General features: G+C 43.0%; 1 protein-coding gene across 1 annotated transcript in view; it reads right to left on the bottom strand.

Moving 5' to 3' along the window:
- The window catches only part of celsr2 (cadherin, EGF LAG seven-pass G-type receptor 2), a 66,757-nt gene that overhangs the window by 17,283 nt on the left and 30,137 nt on the right, over positions 1-19,337 (bottom strand). The window contains 7 exon segments of the mRNA XM_013269255.3: positions 81-250; positions 1,850-1,975; positions 2,260-2,423; positions 2,840-2,997; positions 9,926-10,014; positions 10,111-10,226; positions 17,200-17,422. Coding sequence (XP_013124709.2) covers positions 81-250; positions 1,850-1,975; positions 2,260-2,423; positions 2,840-2,997; positions 9,926-10,014; positions 10,111-10,226; positions 17,200-17,422 — 1,046 coding nt within the window.

The following is a 19,337-nucleotide window of genomic DNA, read 5'->3' as shown; positions in this document are numbered from 1 at the left end:
CTTCACCTCAGCTCCTCCTCTCCTATCACATATGTGCTTCGGTCCTGACAGGAAGTGCGTTTCGGATATGTGGCTCTCACCTGCAGTGTGAGGTTGTGCTGCAGGCCAGAGGAGATGTGAAGCAGCGTGCTGCTGGCTTGGCGTGTGCGGAACATGAGCTCCACATGCCAGGGGACGGAGGCCGCCACCGTGGCGAGGTTATTCCACTGCAACAGGCTGTTACCCAGGAAACGCAGTGGGTTGGCCATAACTACAGAAAAAGAGGGCAGAGACAAAAATGGACAAAAAGCACATGAAATACTTCATGCTAAAGAGAGCGAGTGGCTGAAAGGCAGAAGGGGTGATGCTGAAAATGAGGAGGGAGAATTTCACAGTAGCTGACAGAGGGAGCCATTACTGTCAGAAAGGAAGCTCTCTGCAGCTTTTCTTCTGATTTCAGCCGAAACTGACTGAACAACCGTCACTCTTTGAGGTAAGAAAAGAGACGTAAGAAGCCTTACTCTACAGCTCTGCTTTCTGAACTGCAGCTTTTTAGAAATTCTAGAAATGCTTCCATGGAACAGATAAGATGACTCTGAAGTTATTTCTTTTCAACTGTGATTAAAATTTGCTTTTTTGATAATTTTCTTTTTTTTTAGTATCAATGGTTGAAATTCAACTTCCAACGCGCACTGAATGAGAAGTTTCCTCGGTCCCTTAAAATGCAGAGAAAAGTGACACGGAAGGACACTCTGCCTTATGTGCAGCAGTTTCCTCGGTATTAAGCTGTCTCTGTGTGAAGTGAAGGAAAGCACCTGAGTCACCCAGGCCCTGAGGATTGATTATTGATAACAAATAAACCTGACACACTGTGGCTGCGGGAGTGAGATGCAGACAGAGAATCTCCAGTTAGATTTCAATCAATTGGATTCAAATAAATAATAATAATAAAAAACTTCATTCGACACCTGGTTACCTTTGGCAGTCGTCATTTATGAATCCATATTTTGTGCGTCGAGCTGAAAGCTAGGAAATATCTTTTTCTATTGATTTTGTCTGGTAAATGTCAGAGAATAATGAAAAACGCAATTTGCTGAAGGCTGAAAGCGAGTGACAGCTTCACGAACATCAAGGCACTAAAAACTCCTTTATTTAAAATATGCTGAAATTTCACATTATTACACTAAAGTCTGCCCCACTTCCACACTCTCATCCTCACTTTTCCTTCACACGTGTCTGTTCTTCACAGCACACCTGTCAGCGCAACTCAGGAAGTTGTAATCCTCACTTGTTCTGCATGAAACACCAATAAATAACCCCACCCAACTTCTTGTAAAAACAAAGGTGTTTTTTGAACAATTTTTTTTTACTGCCGTCTCTTCTAAAGCTCGTTTCTCTTCGGCTGTCTCTTCTCAAATTCCTTTAAACCATAAATCAGCACAGACAACAGCTGCAGGAGATCGAGTGAAACATAAAGAGACGCTGGACAGAAACATAAGCTACATACTGTATATATCTTCAAAGGTCAAAAAGCATTAGTATTAAACTGGTTCAACATCATGTAAACCAGAGAAAATTCAACATCAAGCAGATTACATTTCAAGTTCGGTCCTAAATCGGGCGTTTAAGCTGCTGTAATGAGATCACTGCACCCAGAAAGCAGCTATCAGTGTGCAGTAAAACACTCCAGACTGCTCAGGGTTTTTTCTTTGTTTGTTGGCTTTTTCGGGCATTAGCTGCCGCCTCCACACTCACCTACAAGTTCACAGACCTCCATCACAGCTGCAGACAAATTCATATCTACTATTATCTTATGTCTGAGTGTCTCCCCCTCCCTGATGCCTCGCTCTTTTCCACTTGACTCACTCACCTCTTTCGCAGTTTCGTCCTCCAAACCCAAGTGGGCAATCACAGCTGAAGGAGCCCCACAGGTTCACACAGGTTCCTCCATTCAGGCATGGGTTATTGCTGCAGAAGTGTCTCTTGGCAGAGCATCCTTGAAGGGCAGGAAAATAAGAGGGTAATCCACCCGTTTGATCTATCCTAGCTCATTATTTCATCAGTAGAAAAGAGTCAGATGGTAATAAACTATTCATAGCAGGTACAACAATCATTTCCCACTGACTCTACCTTCCCCGCTGCTCTCATTATAGTCACTGCTGTTTCCTCTGCCAGGTTTTCCTCACTTGGCTGATCTAACAGTGTGCACTGTTTGACTGCAAAGCAGAGCCAGGTTTAAGAGCTGAACTAAAGGACAGCGAGCTTAAAAACAATGCATACCTGGCAGAGTGCCATTGTTCGCGATGAAGCTGGCCATGTCTATGTGCTGGTTGTCGATACGCAGGTTCTTCATGCAGCCCACAAACTGCTGGTTACGAACAGGAAAATCTTCTGGGAGTTTAGGGACTCCGCCGAGGAGCAAGGGGCCCGTCAGATCCAGAGACCTGACGACACAGAACCGTGAACATACATGCACCCAGAACATCACTCTGCCTAAACCAAAACACATCATCACAGTAATGCGGGGGGTATGGGGAGAGAGGTGATGAAATATTTATTACAGGCACGGTCTTGCTGTGTTATTTTCCCTCGGGAGATAAAAAAGGAAAAAAAGGATAAACATCGCAGTAAATGAAAAACCAAAGATTAGCTAACACCCCGCAGATGTGGAACCTCATTTCAAAACAAGTTTACTCGAACTCCTGAGGTGACGGCAAAGACAGTAATAAAGTAAATGGCTGAGATCAATACAGAAGTAAAGAGAGACTACACAAAGCAAAGGAAAAGAGGGTCAGTTACGGTTTATCTCTTGATCTCAACAGAACAGCTCTTTTCTCTGGTGTACCTGTTGCAAACTTACTTTTTGGACCCTGATTGGCTGCCCTGAGCAGAGCACGTGTAGTTTCCAATCATGTGCCCAAACCTCAGGGCCACAGAGGTGTCGCAGTTGTCCACCGTCACTACTACGACCTTCTGGTCTGAGGGGCCCTGCGGGAGGCCGGCCTGGTTTAAGATTGGCTGTAGGAAGAGACAAACTCATGATAAATTATGGGGCACTTTCTCCATAAGGTGGGGAGCACCAACAATTGCTCCTTCTTGTTTTTCTCCTATCTTGCCAACTGAGGATTTAACTAAGAATAGTTTTATCTCACATTTTCATTCATATTCACAGGGATTTGGAATTTTGCCATTTTTGTAATGCATGTCAGATATAAATGAGAATTACCGACAAAATCATGAACCACAGAAAAGGAAAAAAAAACAGTATTACCATGTTGCTATTTTTGATAGGCTGAGGTATTTTTGATCACTCAGCATTCATAAATAGCCTCAGAAATGTGTTATTATGAAAATACTTCATTATTGTGCTCCATTTGCTAAAAGATTAATAAAACAGAACAAAAAGTTTTGCGGGTCTCATCCGGAGCTAAGCTCTTTGTAGCTTTATGAGCCAGATTAAAGATTCAAGCTTTGAAAGTGGAAAACAACAGGCAAATAAATGATCTTTGGCATCGCACTCAGTTCAGTTCCCGTTCAGCATCAGCTCGCTGCCGTCGAGCATTTTAATAATTCAGATCATAGCAGCTCGAGGTAAAGGCAACGGCTGGCAAGCAAACACACATGCACGCATGCATGCACGCACACATGCGGGAGATGGGCTTGCTCTCCGCAGGACATCGCCCGGTCGACAAAGGATCTTTTCATTGTCTGAGAAATCAATAGGAGGGGAGTAAGAAAAGGAGGAGGAGGGCTGGAGAGAGAGAATTATGATGCTGTCAATAAAGGTCGCGACCTCTTTTCAAACCGCCCGGTTTCTCCGGGGTCACGTCAAGCTCCTAATAACCCTAAGTGTAGGTTCAAGCTGGTGTCGCGAGCTGAGTGCAGAGCAGTGACCACCCTCACGCACAGCTGACCAGTTTGGCCGTCTGCAGGCGAGGACGGGCCGCTGAGCCGTCAGCTGGTCAGACAGGATTTAGCAGGAATTATCTAGTCTCATGTGCAGCGATAGTAAGAAAAAATCGGCTCATTGTTGATGGCTTCGAAACACACATTAGGTTTCTGTTTTCGCTGTCTGAAAAACGGATTCCTCCATGAGGTTAAATTAAAACACACTTCCCCTCTGGATGAGCCTCAGGAATGATAATTTCCTGACTGTTATGACTTCCTTTGTCGCTGCCGTCTGATCTCTTAATTTAAAAGCTCTGATGAAAGACACCGAGCTAGAGATATACTGCAGATTTTCAGCAGCTCAATCCTTGCAAGTCTATTAAAAAAAAACAGTATAGAAAGTATGAAGTAATGACAGATAATTTTAGCTGAAAGCACTGCCGCAGTTTAACTCATCTCACATGATTTGCATCGAGGGGATTGCATGAAATCTGTAAAAGAGAGGCGACAGTTAGTTAAATTTCCCCTTTTGTGTCTTGTGATCGCAGTGTGCAGAGTGCTGGTGATATGAACAGCACCAATAATAACCCAAAATAACCCACAATGCAAAGAGGGTCACGTAGGTGGATTATCAGGTATTGATCCAAGTTAATCACTAACGACTCTTCAGAGGCTCAAAACATACAGAAAGGATGGTTTATAGAAAAGGTGGTAAAACAATAGTGGGCAGAGGGCTTACTGCAGTTTTTAGGTGCACTGAGGTTTACTTTAATATTTTCATTTCTGATAACTGCTTGGCAGCTTGCTGCTTTGCCGAAAAAAGATATAAATGTTGCAAAAAGCGCATGCTAAAGCAATATAATGCAGAAAAGATTAAAGCTGTGGTTTTTCTATGAGTTAGCAGTAGACTCTGTCCTGAACTCATGCAATCTACGTCGACTCATAAACATCAGGACTTTTGCAAAGAAGTCAAAGTATTCAAAAACACAAAGATCATAGAAACGCTTTTAAAGTAGTGGTTTGTTTTTCAGAACCATACTCCACTTTCAATAAAAAACTGAATAAAACATCTTTGGGACAAAAAAAATATGTACATGTACATGAAAACAGCAGTGCACCATCAGTGTCTGATTTATTAAACAAACTAGTAACTGAAAAACACTTCAATGCTGTTTTTGCTACAAAAGAACTCATCCATTCATTGCAGAACACCAGAGCGCCCCGGGGGTACCGACGCCTCAATCTGAGAAACAAAAGTTTCCAGATTATCCCTTTAAGCCTTTCTGCTTCCAGCTGTGGAAGATCCACTGGAGGGACTGAGCACACTCAAGTTTATTAAAGAAATCTGAGGTGCTGCTGTTTTTTTGAACATGAAGTCTTCTTCAGGGGTTTTTGAGAGTGAGTCAGAAACAACTTCTTCATAGTAGGTTATCTTTCTTAAATTATTATTAGACCTATTTGTATTATTAGGGAAAATTTGTAATATTTTGTAATATATTGTATTATTTAATCTTGGTGCTGTAGCCGTGGATATGAAATAGTCCAAAGTTTTGTGCAGTAGAAAAATACCTTTTCTGATTCTGAAAGAAAAGCATAAACCTGCCCATACATCAAAAAAGATGCATGAAACACTTGAATATAATTTAAAATACAGGGTACCTAACCGCATCAACAGATCTGCAGACCTCACAGGGCCTCAAACTGAGGCGATAAATGGTGAGAACTGTCAGAAAGGATGCTTAGGCCATTATGTCTGGCCCTGACAGCACACAGCTCATTCAGATTCATCATGGGTGCACTAATTATTTTGCTGGAACGACCGTCGCCACAAATGCCCATCTATCCTCCAGGCTGACTCGCTTGAAACCTACAGAGTCAAATATGAAGATGAATCCATTTTGTGCATGTCCTGAAAGTGTTATTTCCAGCAAAGCTCAGAAAAGCACAACGGGCCCTGTTATTGAGCACCTTTCCCACAGGAAGTCACAATACGCTCAGCGGTGAATGGAAAAAGGAGAGTCTGATGGTGGCTTTTGCTTTGCAGTTTTTCCTCCTTGAGACCAATTTGTTACAAATTTGTTGATGATGAAACAAGCAAACATGTTGTCTGAATTGCCAAAGGTGAAATCACCCGACATGCTCTTTTCCACGGTTTTCCCTTCGCTGTGAAAGCTCTGAAACAGGCAGCGCTCCAGCTTGGACGCTCCTTTCACTGACCTCTGCTGTCATCAGTCATGGCTATTGACTCTCCAATAATGACTGTCTGTCAGCGCGTCTTTCTGCTGCACAAAACACGTCCTGTCAGAGCCGATCGGAGCGCACATATTTGCTCTGCACCGCTTAAAACGCTGCTCTGACCAGCCGCTACAGGGGATTATGGGAATATGAGTTCCCTGTCATAGAGGGTGACAGGGGTGGCGCAGGAGGAGCCTGGCAGCGAGTAACACAAATATGGGATCTAAGATTGACTAGTAAAACCATAGCAACAAGAGGGGTTGGCCCTGAAGCGCGGCGTCCTCGTTCAAAGCCTGAGTCAATACTTCACATTGCCTTTCTTTACACTCCTTTCGCTCCTCTCCTGCTCTGCCTTTCTGTCCTCGCCGGAGAAGAGAGAGAGGGGCACCTTCCCCGGGGCAGCATCATTCACTGCCCATGGTCCCAAAGGAAGCAGAGGCAAACACAAAGGCAGCGGTCATTGCCATTCTCCACAGTCCCCCGCCGTCCTGAAAGCCACATTTCAATCTAAAAATGCCCCCCCACCTCCCCTTCCTCCCTCACTCACCCTGCCCCACCCCCCCGTGGACAGGGACGGGTCAGAGAGGGCCACCGTGGGATACCTCCTGAGGGAGGAGCCATGTTTCTACCTCAGCGACTCACAGGATGTGGAATATGAGAGGATTAGTTCAGCTAGAGCCTGAGCTGAATCCTGCACACTTCTGGGATATTCAGCCCATGAAAATATGAGGCTTTCAGTGCAATGAATATGCTCAGCTGCCAAACAGAGGTCTGACTGCTCTGCCTTAGGTTGATATTATGTGGCTTACATTCATTGTTATAAACAAGGTGGGAAAATGAGAAAAACACTTCTCTTTAGATTTCCCCCCCAACAGCACCACAAACTACAGCCTTGAAATCATCATAGAGTTCTTGAATGAACACACTGAACAACCTTAGTGACGGCAGGATTAGTCTCTTCTCCCTAATGAACTGGCCACTGTGCCGAACACATACGGCTCAATGACTTCAATGTTCATTATTTGTTTAAGTTGTTTTAACTACTTCCCTTTAAGGCCACCCTCCCTGTAAGCCAGCTTTCTTCTGATTGGCTGCCCCTCATAAACTTAAAGTTCAAACAGCAGCAGGTGGGTGGGGCTTCCAGATCCACAGCCAGAGCCATGCATGTGCTTAAAGCGTGATTTAGACTTCTGTGGGAAAGCTACACTGTAGTACTGACAATCTAACCGGAAACCCTTTTAACCCTATGTCATAACCGTCCACGCCACTCAGTTGTTGCGGACTGCACCGACTCCACGTATAGCAAAATTTCTCTACATCCACGTCAGGTTACGTGGAAGGATAGGGTGTAGGGTTAAAAGAGTTTCCAGTTAAGCTGTAGCTTATGATGTTTATTTCACTCAGAAGTCTAAATCAGGCTTTAGTTGGCTGTGTTGGGAACTGCCCTGCTGACATCATACAGAGCCAAGAGGAGAAAAAAACAGTCTGAGGCAGAGCATTTAGAGCACCCTGAGCTTTTGAATCTCATGGACTACTTTGATATATTGACCTCATCATTGGAAAGCATCCATTATTGTAGCAGTGTATGTAATTTAAACTCAAACTTAATTTTATACTCCAGTCTACATCCCAACAATTCATCTCTAGTTATCTGGAGGTGCATTTAAAATCAGGAGAGCATTTTTTCTCAGACAAATATACATATCAAATATCTACAGTCTCCATTTGTAGCTGTTCACGCAAAAATCCACACGATGCTACCCAAATCAGATAACAGATTTCAAAGGTAAGAGAATTTAAAAAAGAATCAGAGCTGTTGGAGTTTTTGTTATCAATTTGATTAATGAGACAAAAATGTTTGTAGGCGAAGAATCAACAAGTTTCCATCCAAAAGTTAACAAGATCCCCCCCCCCTTTATCAGTACAACTGGCTCAAATCTAACATGGCCGTGTTATTATACGCATTGAATAGAAGATATGCACTGCGGGGGTGTTGCCTGGCAACATCTTTATGATGCAAAGTGACTTCCTCAATAGACTAAAATGTGACATCCTGCGTTGTTGGTCCTGGGTGGGAAAGTACTGACACAACAGCTCCATAAGTTCCTCCACGGATTGAGTTGTTGTGAGATTCTTACAGAGAAATGTACCAGTCAGACATATTTAGCCCAATCTGAGCATGTCTGGAAAAAACACGGGCCTCCCCACTCATTCATTCACCGCCCCTCCTCCTCGTCTGTCTCTCTCCCTCCACCAGTGTCTGCTTGGCATGCTGGCTCTCTTCCAGATCATCAGCCTGTCAGCAACGACTCTTTAGTCTGACGGCGTGGCAGAACAGCCAACTTACACAGCTCACAGCTTCCTGTCTGCAAACCGGTTTACATCCACTACAGTCAGCCCTCTATGAAAGCCCTGAAGGCCGCTGAGGAAGAGCGTCAGCTGCCAGTTATCGCTGCTGCCAGCGATGCTGGAGCACTGCAGTCTGTCAACTGCAGAGTATCAGGATTTCTCTCCAGATGTCATCACTAACTCAGCCTGGCTGGATTTAACCACCTGGTATACACTTTCCTATCCCTGAGCTCCTTCCAGTTTTCCTTAATGGTTTTATGAATATGAACTTCATCTTGTTCTTATCTTTACGAGATCATGAGTTTGTTTCTGCCTAAACATAAGTATAAGAGAAAAGAAGATCAAACACAAGAAAACACCGATTTCCACCTTTTCCTGTTTCAGTGACTGATTTAGGTTTTTGTACTTGAGTGCCAACTGAACAAACCCAAGAGACCTTTGCTTTTACAAAGGGGGCGTCAAATAGAAAGTCTAGATACAATGCTTAATGATGTTTTTGTATTCTGAAAAGCAGTTTTCGAATATGCACTGCAGCACTGTACTTTTCTAAACATGGGGGGTATATTTGTCTGAATCAGTCAGAACAGATGTTAAATGTTCCTTAACCTTAAAGGTGAATTACACGTACATCACATGACCACATAACATAACCAGGCAACAATCTCATGCTGGGACATCAGATGATGTCCTGACCCGAATCTCTCAGCATTGTCTGGAGCTGGTGTGTGAAAACAGCTGAGCTGGGTTTCGATGCACAGCATAAATTTAGAGTGACTGACCCCAACGGGTCATTGCTTTTCATGTTTAACTGAAGCCATTTCAAATATTTCATGTCTAAAGTAAATTTTACATAAGAAAAATGCCAGTCAAAAAGAAAGGGCTTAACTATTTTGGCACATTTTAAACAAAACAAATGTGTTAATTCGTTTGTCCTGGTCCTGGCGAGTAAGCACTTTTGGACATAGACAAGCACAGTTGGGCAGTGAGCCTCTGCAGGGTTGATGTGGATGATTAGGGGGAAAAAATCACGAGTGAAACTAAGTAGAATGAGCGATTTGAGTGGAAAAAAACGCAATAGTGTATTTTCTCTATGGTTTTGTGACGTCCCTCCTGCTATCTGCATGAAAGTCCCAGCCTACTCTTAATGATTAACTGACATGTGAGCTAGTGCAGCTCAGTCGGGCCTTCCAGGCTATAAAAGCTGGCCATCTCTCTTCCTTTCCACCTGCCATCAATCCTCTTTGATATTTGAATTTTGTTAGTTTACTTGCAATAAATAATATTTATTTAAGTGACAGCTTGCTAATGTGTTGACCTTTCTTTCAAGAAAATTCCCCCCAGATCCATTCGTTTGGTTAATGATTAAAAAAAACTGTGAGAAGTGAGTGTAAACTTCAGAAACAGGGTTATGCACGGGAAAGTGTGAGGACCACTGCTTTGAACCATAGACGCAAAATTAAGAGTTCACACAAACCTTGTTGTAGTAGTGAACTTCCACCGTGTGCCACTGGCCGTCGCTGATCCCTCCGAGGATGTAGGGGGAAACTGTAGTCTTGGTTTCACCTGGAGAACAATGAGGTGAATGACTGCACAGATTCAAGGATAACGAGAATTAAAAAGGTATTTTCTGAACACCACCCTGATGAAGAACTTCTCTACCTGCAGAAAAGGTGAGCTGTATCTGCTCGTTGATAATTTCCATTGCGATGAAGTCGTGCTTTTCATTGAAGCGGCCGTTATAGAGTAACAAACCATTGGGCTCTTTGGTGGCAAACCTGAAAAAAGACAAAACACGGTATAATCCAGTTTCAATCTCCCGTCTCTTTTACTCAACCCCAAAATTAAGGTTAAATCTGTTGGTTTGCATTTAGCAAAATCTCATACATCTGCAAACACAGTCATGTGAAAAAGAAAGTTGCTGCTGTGCTTGGGAAATTTGCTCAGGCTTTAGCTGTTGGACAAATGGCCTCCCATTTGGCTTCAGAGTTGGTATGAGGTGTTTATGCTCGTCCTTTTCAGGGGTCTTGTAGTTTATTCAGACACAGCTTTGGAAACCTTAACTGTGCTGTCAAGTTCTTTCAGAGAGAAGAGGTTTCCTCCTGGCAGCCCTTCTAAACAAATCTGTTTTTTTATACCTGTACTATCAGGAACTTTAATATTTAACATCCTGACTGGGGTTTGCAGAGTCTGAAATGTATCTCCTGGGGTTTCTTTTGCAGTTTCTTCACGGTCTGACCTTGAGGTGAATGTGTTCGGGCATCCACTACTGGGAACATTGGCAACTTTGTTAAATTTTTTCCACTTGTGTATAATCATTAAGAATGATGGACTTCACATTATTTAAAAATGGTCTTGTAACATGTGGCGGTGTGGTCTCTGGCTCAGCTGCAGGGGAGGGGTGGCGCAGTGAGCTCAAGGGGCGGTGTCAGGCAGGTGAGTGACTCTGACAAGGTCTCTACTCCTTTTAGTAACGCTGGAGTGAAGAGGACGGGAGGTCTCTCCTTCAGAAGGTGTGCACAATGCTGGTGATCAATTAATCATGTGCATTTGATTCACAGCACCTGGCTTCTTACCCTCGTAATTCATATGGAAGTAGTAAAAGCGTGCTTAGTTTTGTACAGTCCTTTTCCCCATGACTGTAAGTGTATATGCACATTAATGTGTCATGGAAATAAAGTCAAAAAAATGTGTCTCCAGCCAAAAATTACTGTATTTTTTTTTTTACAGTATTTTGGTCATCAGGAATTTTGTTTGCATGGAATTTGCTTTTTATGTTACAGCCTTCAAACATAAGGATGCCAAACAACATGACGTCTAACCGAAAAAGCAAACGCAGGGTGCCGTGATTGTATTTGCTGCTAAAAGAGAAAAGAAGGAGGGCAGGGGTCTGGTTCGACCCATTTAAAAAGATTCATACTACCCCGTCTGAATCACCTTACTTTCCTTCACTAAGGAGGGAAACAGCCAGTAACGCAGTGTGACATGCAGCTTGCTGGCACAAAGATGAGCTCAAGAGTCATTTTTTTACATTTTTTACAACTATCATAAACAGATAATATGGTTAATCATGTGCATAAGGCCAAGACAAAACAAAAGGAGAGAAAAAGTACTATTTGAAGCACAGACAGTCAAGGAATCAGCGTGCCACGAATAGAAGCAGAGCCACATTAAATGACACACTGCAACACTGAGACAGAAAACTAGGGCAATGTCAAAGCAGCCGACTGGGGGGAAAACACTACTGCAACTAAGGAAGATGCACAACGTAAGACAACTCAGAGTAATGACAACAGCAGCTTTCTCATAAAAGGAGTCAGTGCTGTAGTATAGACAGCTGCCACTATAACCACCACCACAGATTTAAATTTGCGTCTTGATGGTGCATCGAGATAGGAGAGAGAGAGAGGGATAGTCCTTGCATATTAATGCACCTTTCAAAACATATGGACACACGGTTTACAGCCCAGGTGCAAAGAGCTGACGACGCTTTGTCTATGTGTGATCAAAGCGTGTGGTTTAAAAATAACATGCCTTTACCTGTCAGCTGCAGTCTGTAGTCGTAAATCTGATCCTGTGGAAATGGGTCACTGAGATATTTAAAAGTGTGCCATGACAAACTAGATCCGGTGCTAACTACCAGATTCATTCATTATCCACCCCACAGGGGAACCAACAATGGGCAAATCTGCCAGCTGAGAAGAATGTGTGACTTTCTGGCATCTGAATGTTCTGGTTGTTTTACTCGATTGATATCCGGCTTAAATTTTCCTCGAAAGAGCTAATTAAATATTTCTTTGAGAAAGGTCATGCTCAGACTTTGAAAATTAGTGTCCTCCTCTACTCAAATGAAGCTGTAGCCTCCCACTAAGCTATGTCTCTACAGCAAGGATGTCATTCATACATCCAAATATCCATACATGAACAGCTGCACCCCCCACCCCTGCCAGTCTTCAGGGATTCAGGGGCTACTGTATATGATGCTGTTTGTGCAGTGTTCTCCAGCTGAAGAGCAGCCAGAGGGCATGGCACCACTGACCTGCTTACTGAGAGATAGGATAATCACGACCTCAGAGAAAAGAGGATGGGGATGCTCCGGCTGATAATGACGGTGGAGCGAGTACAGACAGTGCCGTCACACTCCTTCTAAACATGCAGTGAAAAATAGAGAATGTCAAGGAGAGTTATTATCTCTGCTCTGGAGGCTCTTCAGCGCTCCTTCGTCTTTGACGTATCGATTTAAAAGGCTGCTCTACAATGCCCCCCTGAGCCCTCTGAACTATGAGGGTAATCAGCCAGAACTAAATACTGACTCCACGGGCATCACTGCGTGTCACATTAGGCACCCATCAGTAAAAATAACAACCAGACTCCCCTTATGTGGGGAACCATGTCACGCTATGATAACATGCTGTGATACAGAGGACATGTGAAGTGAGGAGGAAAAGAAATGATCCCCTTACTGATGTTACAGCCTAGGGTTGGGTAAAATACTTTAGTCTTTTTTGAGCTTTAGTTCAATCTTCCCACACGTACATACTGATTTAATGATTTAATAGTTTTATAACCTCAATGTTTTTCTTTCTTTTTCTTTTTTTACAGTTGTTCACTAAACACCTTATCAGCCAATCACATGGCAGCAACTGCATTTAGCAATGTAGACTTGATCAAGACGACCTGCTGAAGGTCAAACTGAGCATCAGAAGGATGAAGAAAAGGGATTTAAGAGACTTTGATGACTATGCTACATGGTTGTTGGTGCCAGATGGGCTGGTCTGAGTATTTCAGAAACTGCTGATCTGCTGGGATTTTCAGAAACATAACCATCTCTAGAGTTTGCAGAGAATGGTCTGAAAAGTAGAAAATATCCTGTGAGAGTCAGTTCTCTGGGTGAAAATGCCTTGTTGATGCCAGAGGTCAGAGGTGAATAGCTAACATGTGTCGAGCTGATAGTAGTAACAGTAACTCAAATAACCACTCATTACAGGTCTGCAGAAGAGCATCTCAGAATGCACAACACGTTGAAGCTGGAAGTAGAGGGGCTACAGCAGCAGAAGACCACACTGGGTACAACTTCTGTCAGCAGGAAACAAAGGCTACAATTAACATGGTCTCACTAATATGTCATGGGAGACCAAACCTGTTCAGTTCCAATGGGAAGGCGACAAGGTGACAAACACCTGCCTAGAACCTGCCCTCCATCTTGTACCAAGCTTCTCACTGGGAGACTCCCAGAGTAGGTGACAGCGCACACCATACAGACACAACAAAAACCGTTGTGGTGGTCAGACATACTGTGTCCTGGGAGGACAGACTATTTCTTATGAAACAGAAGAAAGCTGAGAACCAACATCTTCTTGATGAAGTCCTTGCTGAAGTATTGCACGCGGTCTCATTTACCATCCAACTCAACAGCCGTGGTTTTCTGCTTTACTATGTCCTCAAGAAGGTTTGCATTTAAGCTTCAAAAACTGAAGAAAGCAGATAGGCAGCTGAGACCAGTTGCTTGATGAGAAGCCTTCTGCAGGGTCAGTGTTTCACCCCATAACATCTACTATAACCTGTATGCCTCTCACAGGTGGGGTGTAGGGTGAGACACTGCTGAGATACCTGCTGAATCTGATGAAGGGTTCCCAACAAAGTGAGCCCTGTAACCATCTAGCCACCAGACTACTACAAAGCCTTTACATCCCGTTGCTTCAGCAGTTTCTGCTTGGACCAAAGGATCTCTGATGCTTCCTTAATCCTGTAAAAAACTTTTACATTATTTTTGCTCGCTTCTCCCTTCAGGGGTCACCACAGCAAATCATCTGCCTCCATCTCACTCTGTCAAATATCATTTACAATCCTTTTCAGCACTACTTTGACTTTGATGTGAATTAGTAAATGGGATAAACTGTGACCTCTATATTATTTGTCACTTACAGACAATATTAAAAAGATTAATATAAAATAGAAGTCCCCAAAAATCTTTAGCTTGAGTTTTTAAGCAATTTATTTAAATCTTATTCGCTTTGAGCCATTTACACTTTTTGTAATATTGGTGAAATCTCAGCCACCAAAAATTGTGTGAGTGAGAGAACAACAACACACCCTGAGCCATTTTTCATGACAGAAGCTCTGCAAGAAACCCAATCGGTGCAGGCTCAGGTAACACAGCCACTTGTTGACCTCACCTGCTCTAAGCTCTCAGTATTGGCACAGCAGCTACTTCACAGCGTCTCTCACATGCACGTGAAATACAGATGGCTTTGAAAACTGGTCTGAGCAGTTCTCCATCAAAAAAGATTGTCATCTGAACCTCACTTAAAGACATGGACCGGTCCAGGAAGCTCAAAGGGAGGATATTATTTCCACTAGCAGCCATTGTGAGCTGAGCACAATGTCAGGACATACTCCCTGTGATACCATCCCACAGGTGATACTTGTTGTCACTTGTTGTGACATATATCAAACACAACGGACAGCTTTTATCATTGATTTAGTTTCATAACACGGAGGATTCATGCAAAGACTGCAGGACCTGCTGTCTTTGCATGTGTTCACTATCTGCTCTCCTCTAAAGCACCTCCCCCCTGCATGATACTCCTTTAAATAATCAGAAGACATTTAAAGATTCTGGTTTCGTTTTTGCTGAATTCTGCTAAAGTTGTACAAAAAAATGTACCTATATGGTAAAATACCTTTAAGTAGGATATGCCACAAGGAAGGAAAAAGAATGCATTCACAGATACTACAGAGCATTTCTGAGGTAAAACTATAAATGTTATTATCTACAGAAGGACTGTCGTGATAGGAAATAAAAGCTGAAACGATGTAACAACTTACAAGAGGAAAAACTTAACAGAGCTTCATGAAATATACATGAGAGGTTTGTAGCTTAGCTTTTTCTTTTTGTATAAAAAAATAAAGTGAACCTTGGGCTCAAATCATTCCTATTTTTCCTAAATGCTAATTTTAGTTTGAGGTATTGCCTCTAGCTCTAAGAGAAAGTGCCAGTGATAGCACTGACATTACTTATGCTGTTAAATTCAGGGAAAAGTTTAAAGGAAAAAAAGAGCCTGGTTTTGAGTTCTAACTTTATGTTAGATGATAGAAAATGTGCATATTTGTTCCTGCTATTTGAGGAGACTGATAACGCTACATTTGTTAACAGATGGATATGGGTTGCTTTGTTCTTCTCACCAACAGCTCACCAGGCTCACTGATTTAGATTTATTTCTTATTTGTGCAATACAAATATTGCAGATACACACATCTCCCTGTCTAATGTGTCATGGCTCAGTCACACTAAAGTAGATATTTTTTCTTGCAACAATAGAAAAATTGTGGGTTGCTTGGTGTTTGCAAGTAATTATTGCAACTAATAGTGTTGACCAATTGATTGCCCTGAGGTTGACGGTAGTTGCAAGTCAATTATACAGTTTAAGCAAGGGGAGGCAACCAGTCTACATACAACTGCAATCAGTCTCTGACAAATTGGAGAAGGTTTGCAAATAATTGCTGCCTTCCTTTTAAACCCAGACAGATTGCCAACACGTTGCAATAAATCTGAGTCAGTCTGTGCAAATGAGGGCAACTCATCTGCAATGTGTCGGTTTCCAATAGATGACTTTACTCAACTGGTTGTATTCTGATTATATTCCTACTGAAATTTTTCATGTGATGTTTCTCACATGTGCAAATTCCTCAAGAGTTGTCCGCCATAGTGGATGTGTAACAACAGCTGGTTGCTAGGAGAACATGTATACGGGCAGTGGTTCCTGGAAGTTGGTGGCTCTTCTTGAATCAAATTGGTTGCAAAGAAGTCCTGCGTCAAGTTTGCATGTTTGTCTGGAAATAGTAACTGCTAGCTGAGGGGTAGTACAAGATGATAAACTATGATGCAGACCATAAATTCAGAAGGTTCATCCTCTAAGTAAAAGCTGCGCTTCAGCACTGCAGCTAACATGTTTCAAAGAGTGCAAACCATTTCTGGTTTGTGCTGCACATTTTCACAGTTTCAGTACCGGTTGAGGAGCCCGTCCATCACTTTCATTCCAATTACAATAACTACATGTAAATGACATTTTACATTTTCATTTAGAAATGTTGACTCTTCTAAGAATCCAAGGACTTCTTTCCAACAATAGGGAGAGAAAACCAGGAACTGTGAATAAAAAAACACATTTAAAAGGGTGGTTAAATCTAAGTAATGCTGCCACACATTTTCCAGTCTCTCCCAGTCTTTGTCCTGGTGAGGGAGACTGTGCTAAAATAAGACAGCTGCTGACTCACAGCTCACAGTGACCGGTGACACTGACTGTAATAAGATCAGACTAACTCTTGGCAGTTGGATTAGCATCCCCATGTTATGCAGGGCTCCTCTCCATAACCATAGCTTCTTCAGGTCACCTTCCTTCTATCATTTACTTGTCATGCTGCGCGCCTGTGCAGAGCACACAGGCCAAACAGAAAGTATGTTTGAGCAGTGATTGTGTATTCAGAGCACAGATACTATACTCCAAAGTTAAAGTGGCTCTACAGGAGACGGCTGTTGTTCAGTGAGCCCATTACTGCTATTAAACACCATTATGGTTACATAAATGTGAGGTGGCAGAGCACACTTCTGCGGAGGTGAGGGCTGGTGAGTGAGCATGCAGACACAGGGTGTGGGAGTCGATGAAGAGTGAATCACAGAGCTATGGTGCAGAACAGGTGGCGCAGGTGAGCTGCAGCTGGTTGCAGGGAGAAGGAGGAGGAGGAGCTTACGTGAGCGAGAGGGTGAAGTGAAAGCGCTGGCGGAGGCCCTTAAAGGTCAGGAAGGAGTGCGGGGGAAAGTTTCGTGTGGTCATCTCACAGTAGGGCTTCTCGTAGCCTCCCGGTGGACACTCGCACTTAAAGCCGCCGACCAGCAGGTTCACACAGGTGCCTCCGTTCTTGCAGACCCCCGGCGCACAGCGGCCTGAGCGGGACGACAGCTCGCAGCGTTCTCCTGGAAGTGGATAGAAGAAAGGAAGTGGAGCGAAATGAGAATTCATATCACTTGTGACAAGGCAGGCATACCATCTGGGACGCCGCAGTGCTATATGCTATTTTCTGTCACTGCAACTCTCCTATATGTGCCGTTACACAAGTGTAACACCTCATATCAGCTCATAAATACCTGTTAGACAGAAACAGAGACGATGAAAAATAAATTAGAAACACTGTTTACAGAGTGTATCAGAGGAAATCATGCACACTGGCTTCTCTTTGATAGTGCCTGCAGTTTCAGACTGTCTCTTTCCTCTGTATCACACCCAGCATGACTCCCTCTGCTCCCTCTGGGAATAAGGCTGCAGAATGACACGATGGCTGAAAAGCAGTGAGCTGGAAGTGCATTCAGACTCTGAAGCTATCAAACGATATGATTGCACTTTCTGCTGCAGACTGAGGTGGCTCCTGATGATTACTCCCTGCTTTTTCCACACCTTTCAGACACTTGACGAGTTCATCACTTGAAATCAAAAAAGGGCTTGTCTCCTACCTTACCTCTAAAAAAATATGATTTTTAGAACTCCACCGAGAATTAGCCATTTTGATCCATTAGGGTTCGGTAAAGTTTCATAGTGGGTTGGGCAAACTACCGGGCTGGAAACAAGACATCTACTAATCAATAAACAGATAAATAGATAATAAGTCAACAGCAATGTTGGTAACCAAATAAATCAGTATTTTCCAAAGCAAAAATATAAGAAGGTAAATATTTTTGTTGATTTTTTGTCTGCATAGAGGACTTTTTTAGCACCTCCAAGTTAATCCGTTTTGTTAAATAGGGTTTCATTAGACATAAGAGGCATTTTGTGATTAACAAACTATCAGGAAAAACAGTTAAATGTGTAGATTAATGCTAAAAAAGCTCAGTCTCATTGTCTTTGCTGCACATGGACTGAGATCCTGTTTACACATGTAGTTACTGGAAGCGAAGGTCCGTTCAGGGCCAGGAAAAACCCTCCAGTTCTTGGATTAACTGAGAGTTTAATCAATGATGATAGAATTGTTAGTTGCAGTCCCAGATCCACAGAGATGAACTGTGAGAGGTTAGAGGTCACATGAGGCCAGTAAAGGAAGACTGTGATCAATGTGAAGGGAAGGACCAGGGTAGCCGTGGGACAGCGACAGACGGTGCACTGTGACTCCATGAATGAGTCTTCATCCTTCTCCGCGCTGTCCGTCTCACATGTGCCATTTGTCTCGGTCTTGGGGACGGGAGGCTGCAGCGGTTGCTGAGGCGAGACTGCTCGCTCTCCCATGGGCGAACAGGAATTTGTGTCAAAGCCACTAAGCCAGCAGTGTGGAAGACTTCCGCTGCGTGCAGCACTACTGTAACACTGGCACACACACACAGCTCACATCTTCATCCAACAGCACTGATACACAGGCCTTTCATTTACTCCTTCACTATTAATCACTCCATTCACGGTCCACAGAAAGCACGCTTCTTTGTTTTACTGCTGTTGTTGGAAAACATCCATTCAGTCTCAATAAATTCAGTAACTGCCGGTCGAGACTTCCTGATAATGACTCTGAACGTTTATTGATTAACAGAGAAGATTTTATGAACATAAAAGCAGAGAATGCAGAGATTAATGCTGAGAAACAACATTTTTGGGCCCATATATCACAACGCAGTTTCTTTCAGTAAGAAAACCATCGACATAGTATTCATTCCTTTATTCATAACTTCTTATTAATAAACATTAATAAGAAGTTTTCCTCAGATAAGAGGAAATTGGCCAGGAACCACCCAGTCTGCCATGAACTGTAGACTGCTTTTTTAGCATCCCAGCTGGGGATCAGGGTCCACCGAAGGGTTGCAGAATAAAAATGCGATGGTTAATGGGGAGGTTAAAAGATAAATTGCTGCT

Source organism: Oreochromis niloticus, linkage group LG5 (assembly GCF_001858045.2).
Source record: "Oreochromis niloticus isolate F11D_XX linkage group LG5, O_niloticus_UMD_NMBU, whole genome shotgun sequence".
In the NCBI taxonomy this organism is placed as follows: domain Eukaryota; kingdom Metazoa; phylum Chordata; class Actinopteri; order Cichliformes; family Cichlidae; genus Oreochromis; species Oreochromis niloticus.
Note: the sequence above shows the minus strand (reverse complement) of the source record. Positions and strands in the feature narration are given on the sequence as shown.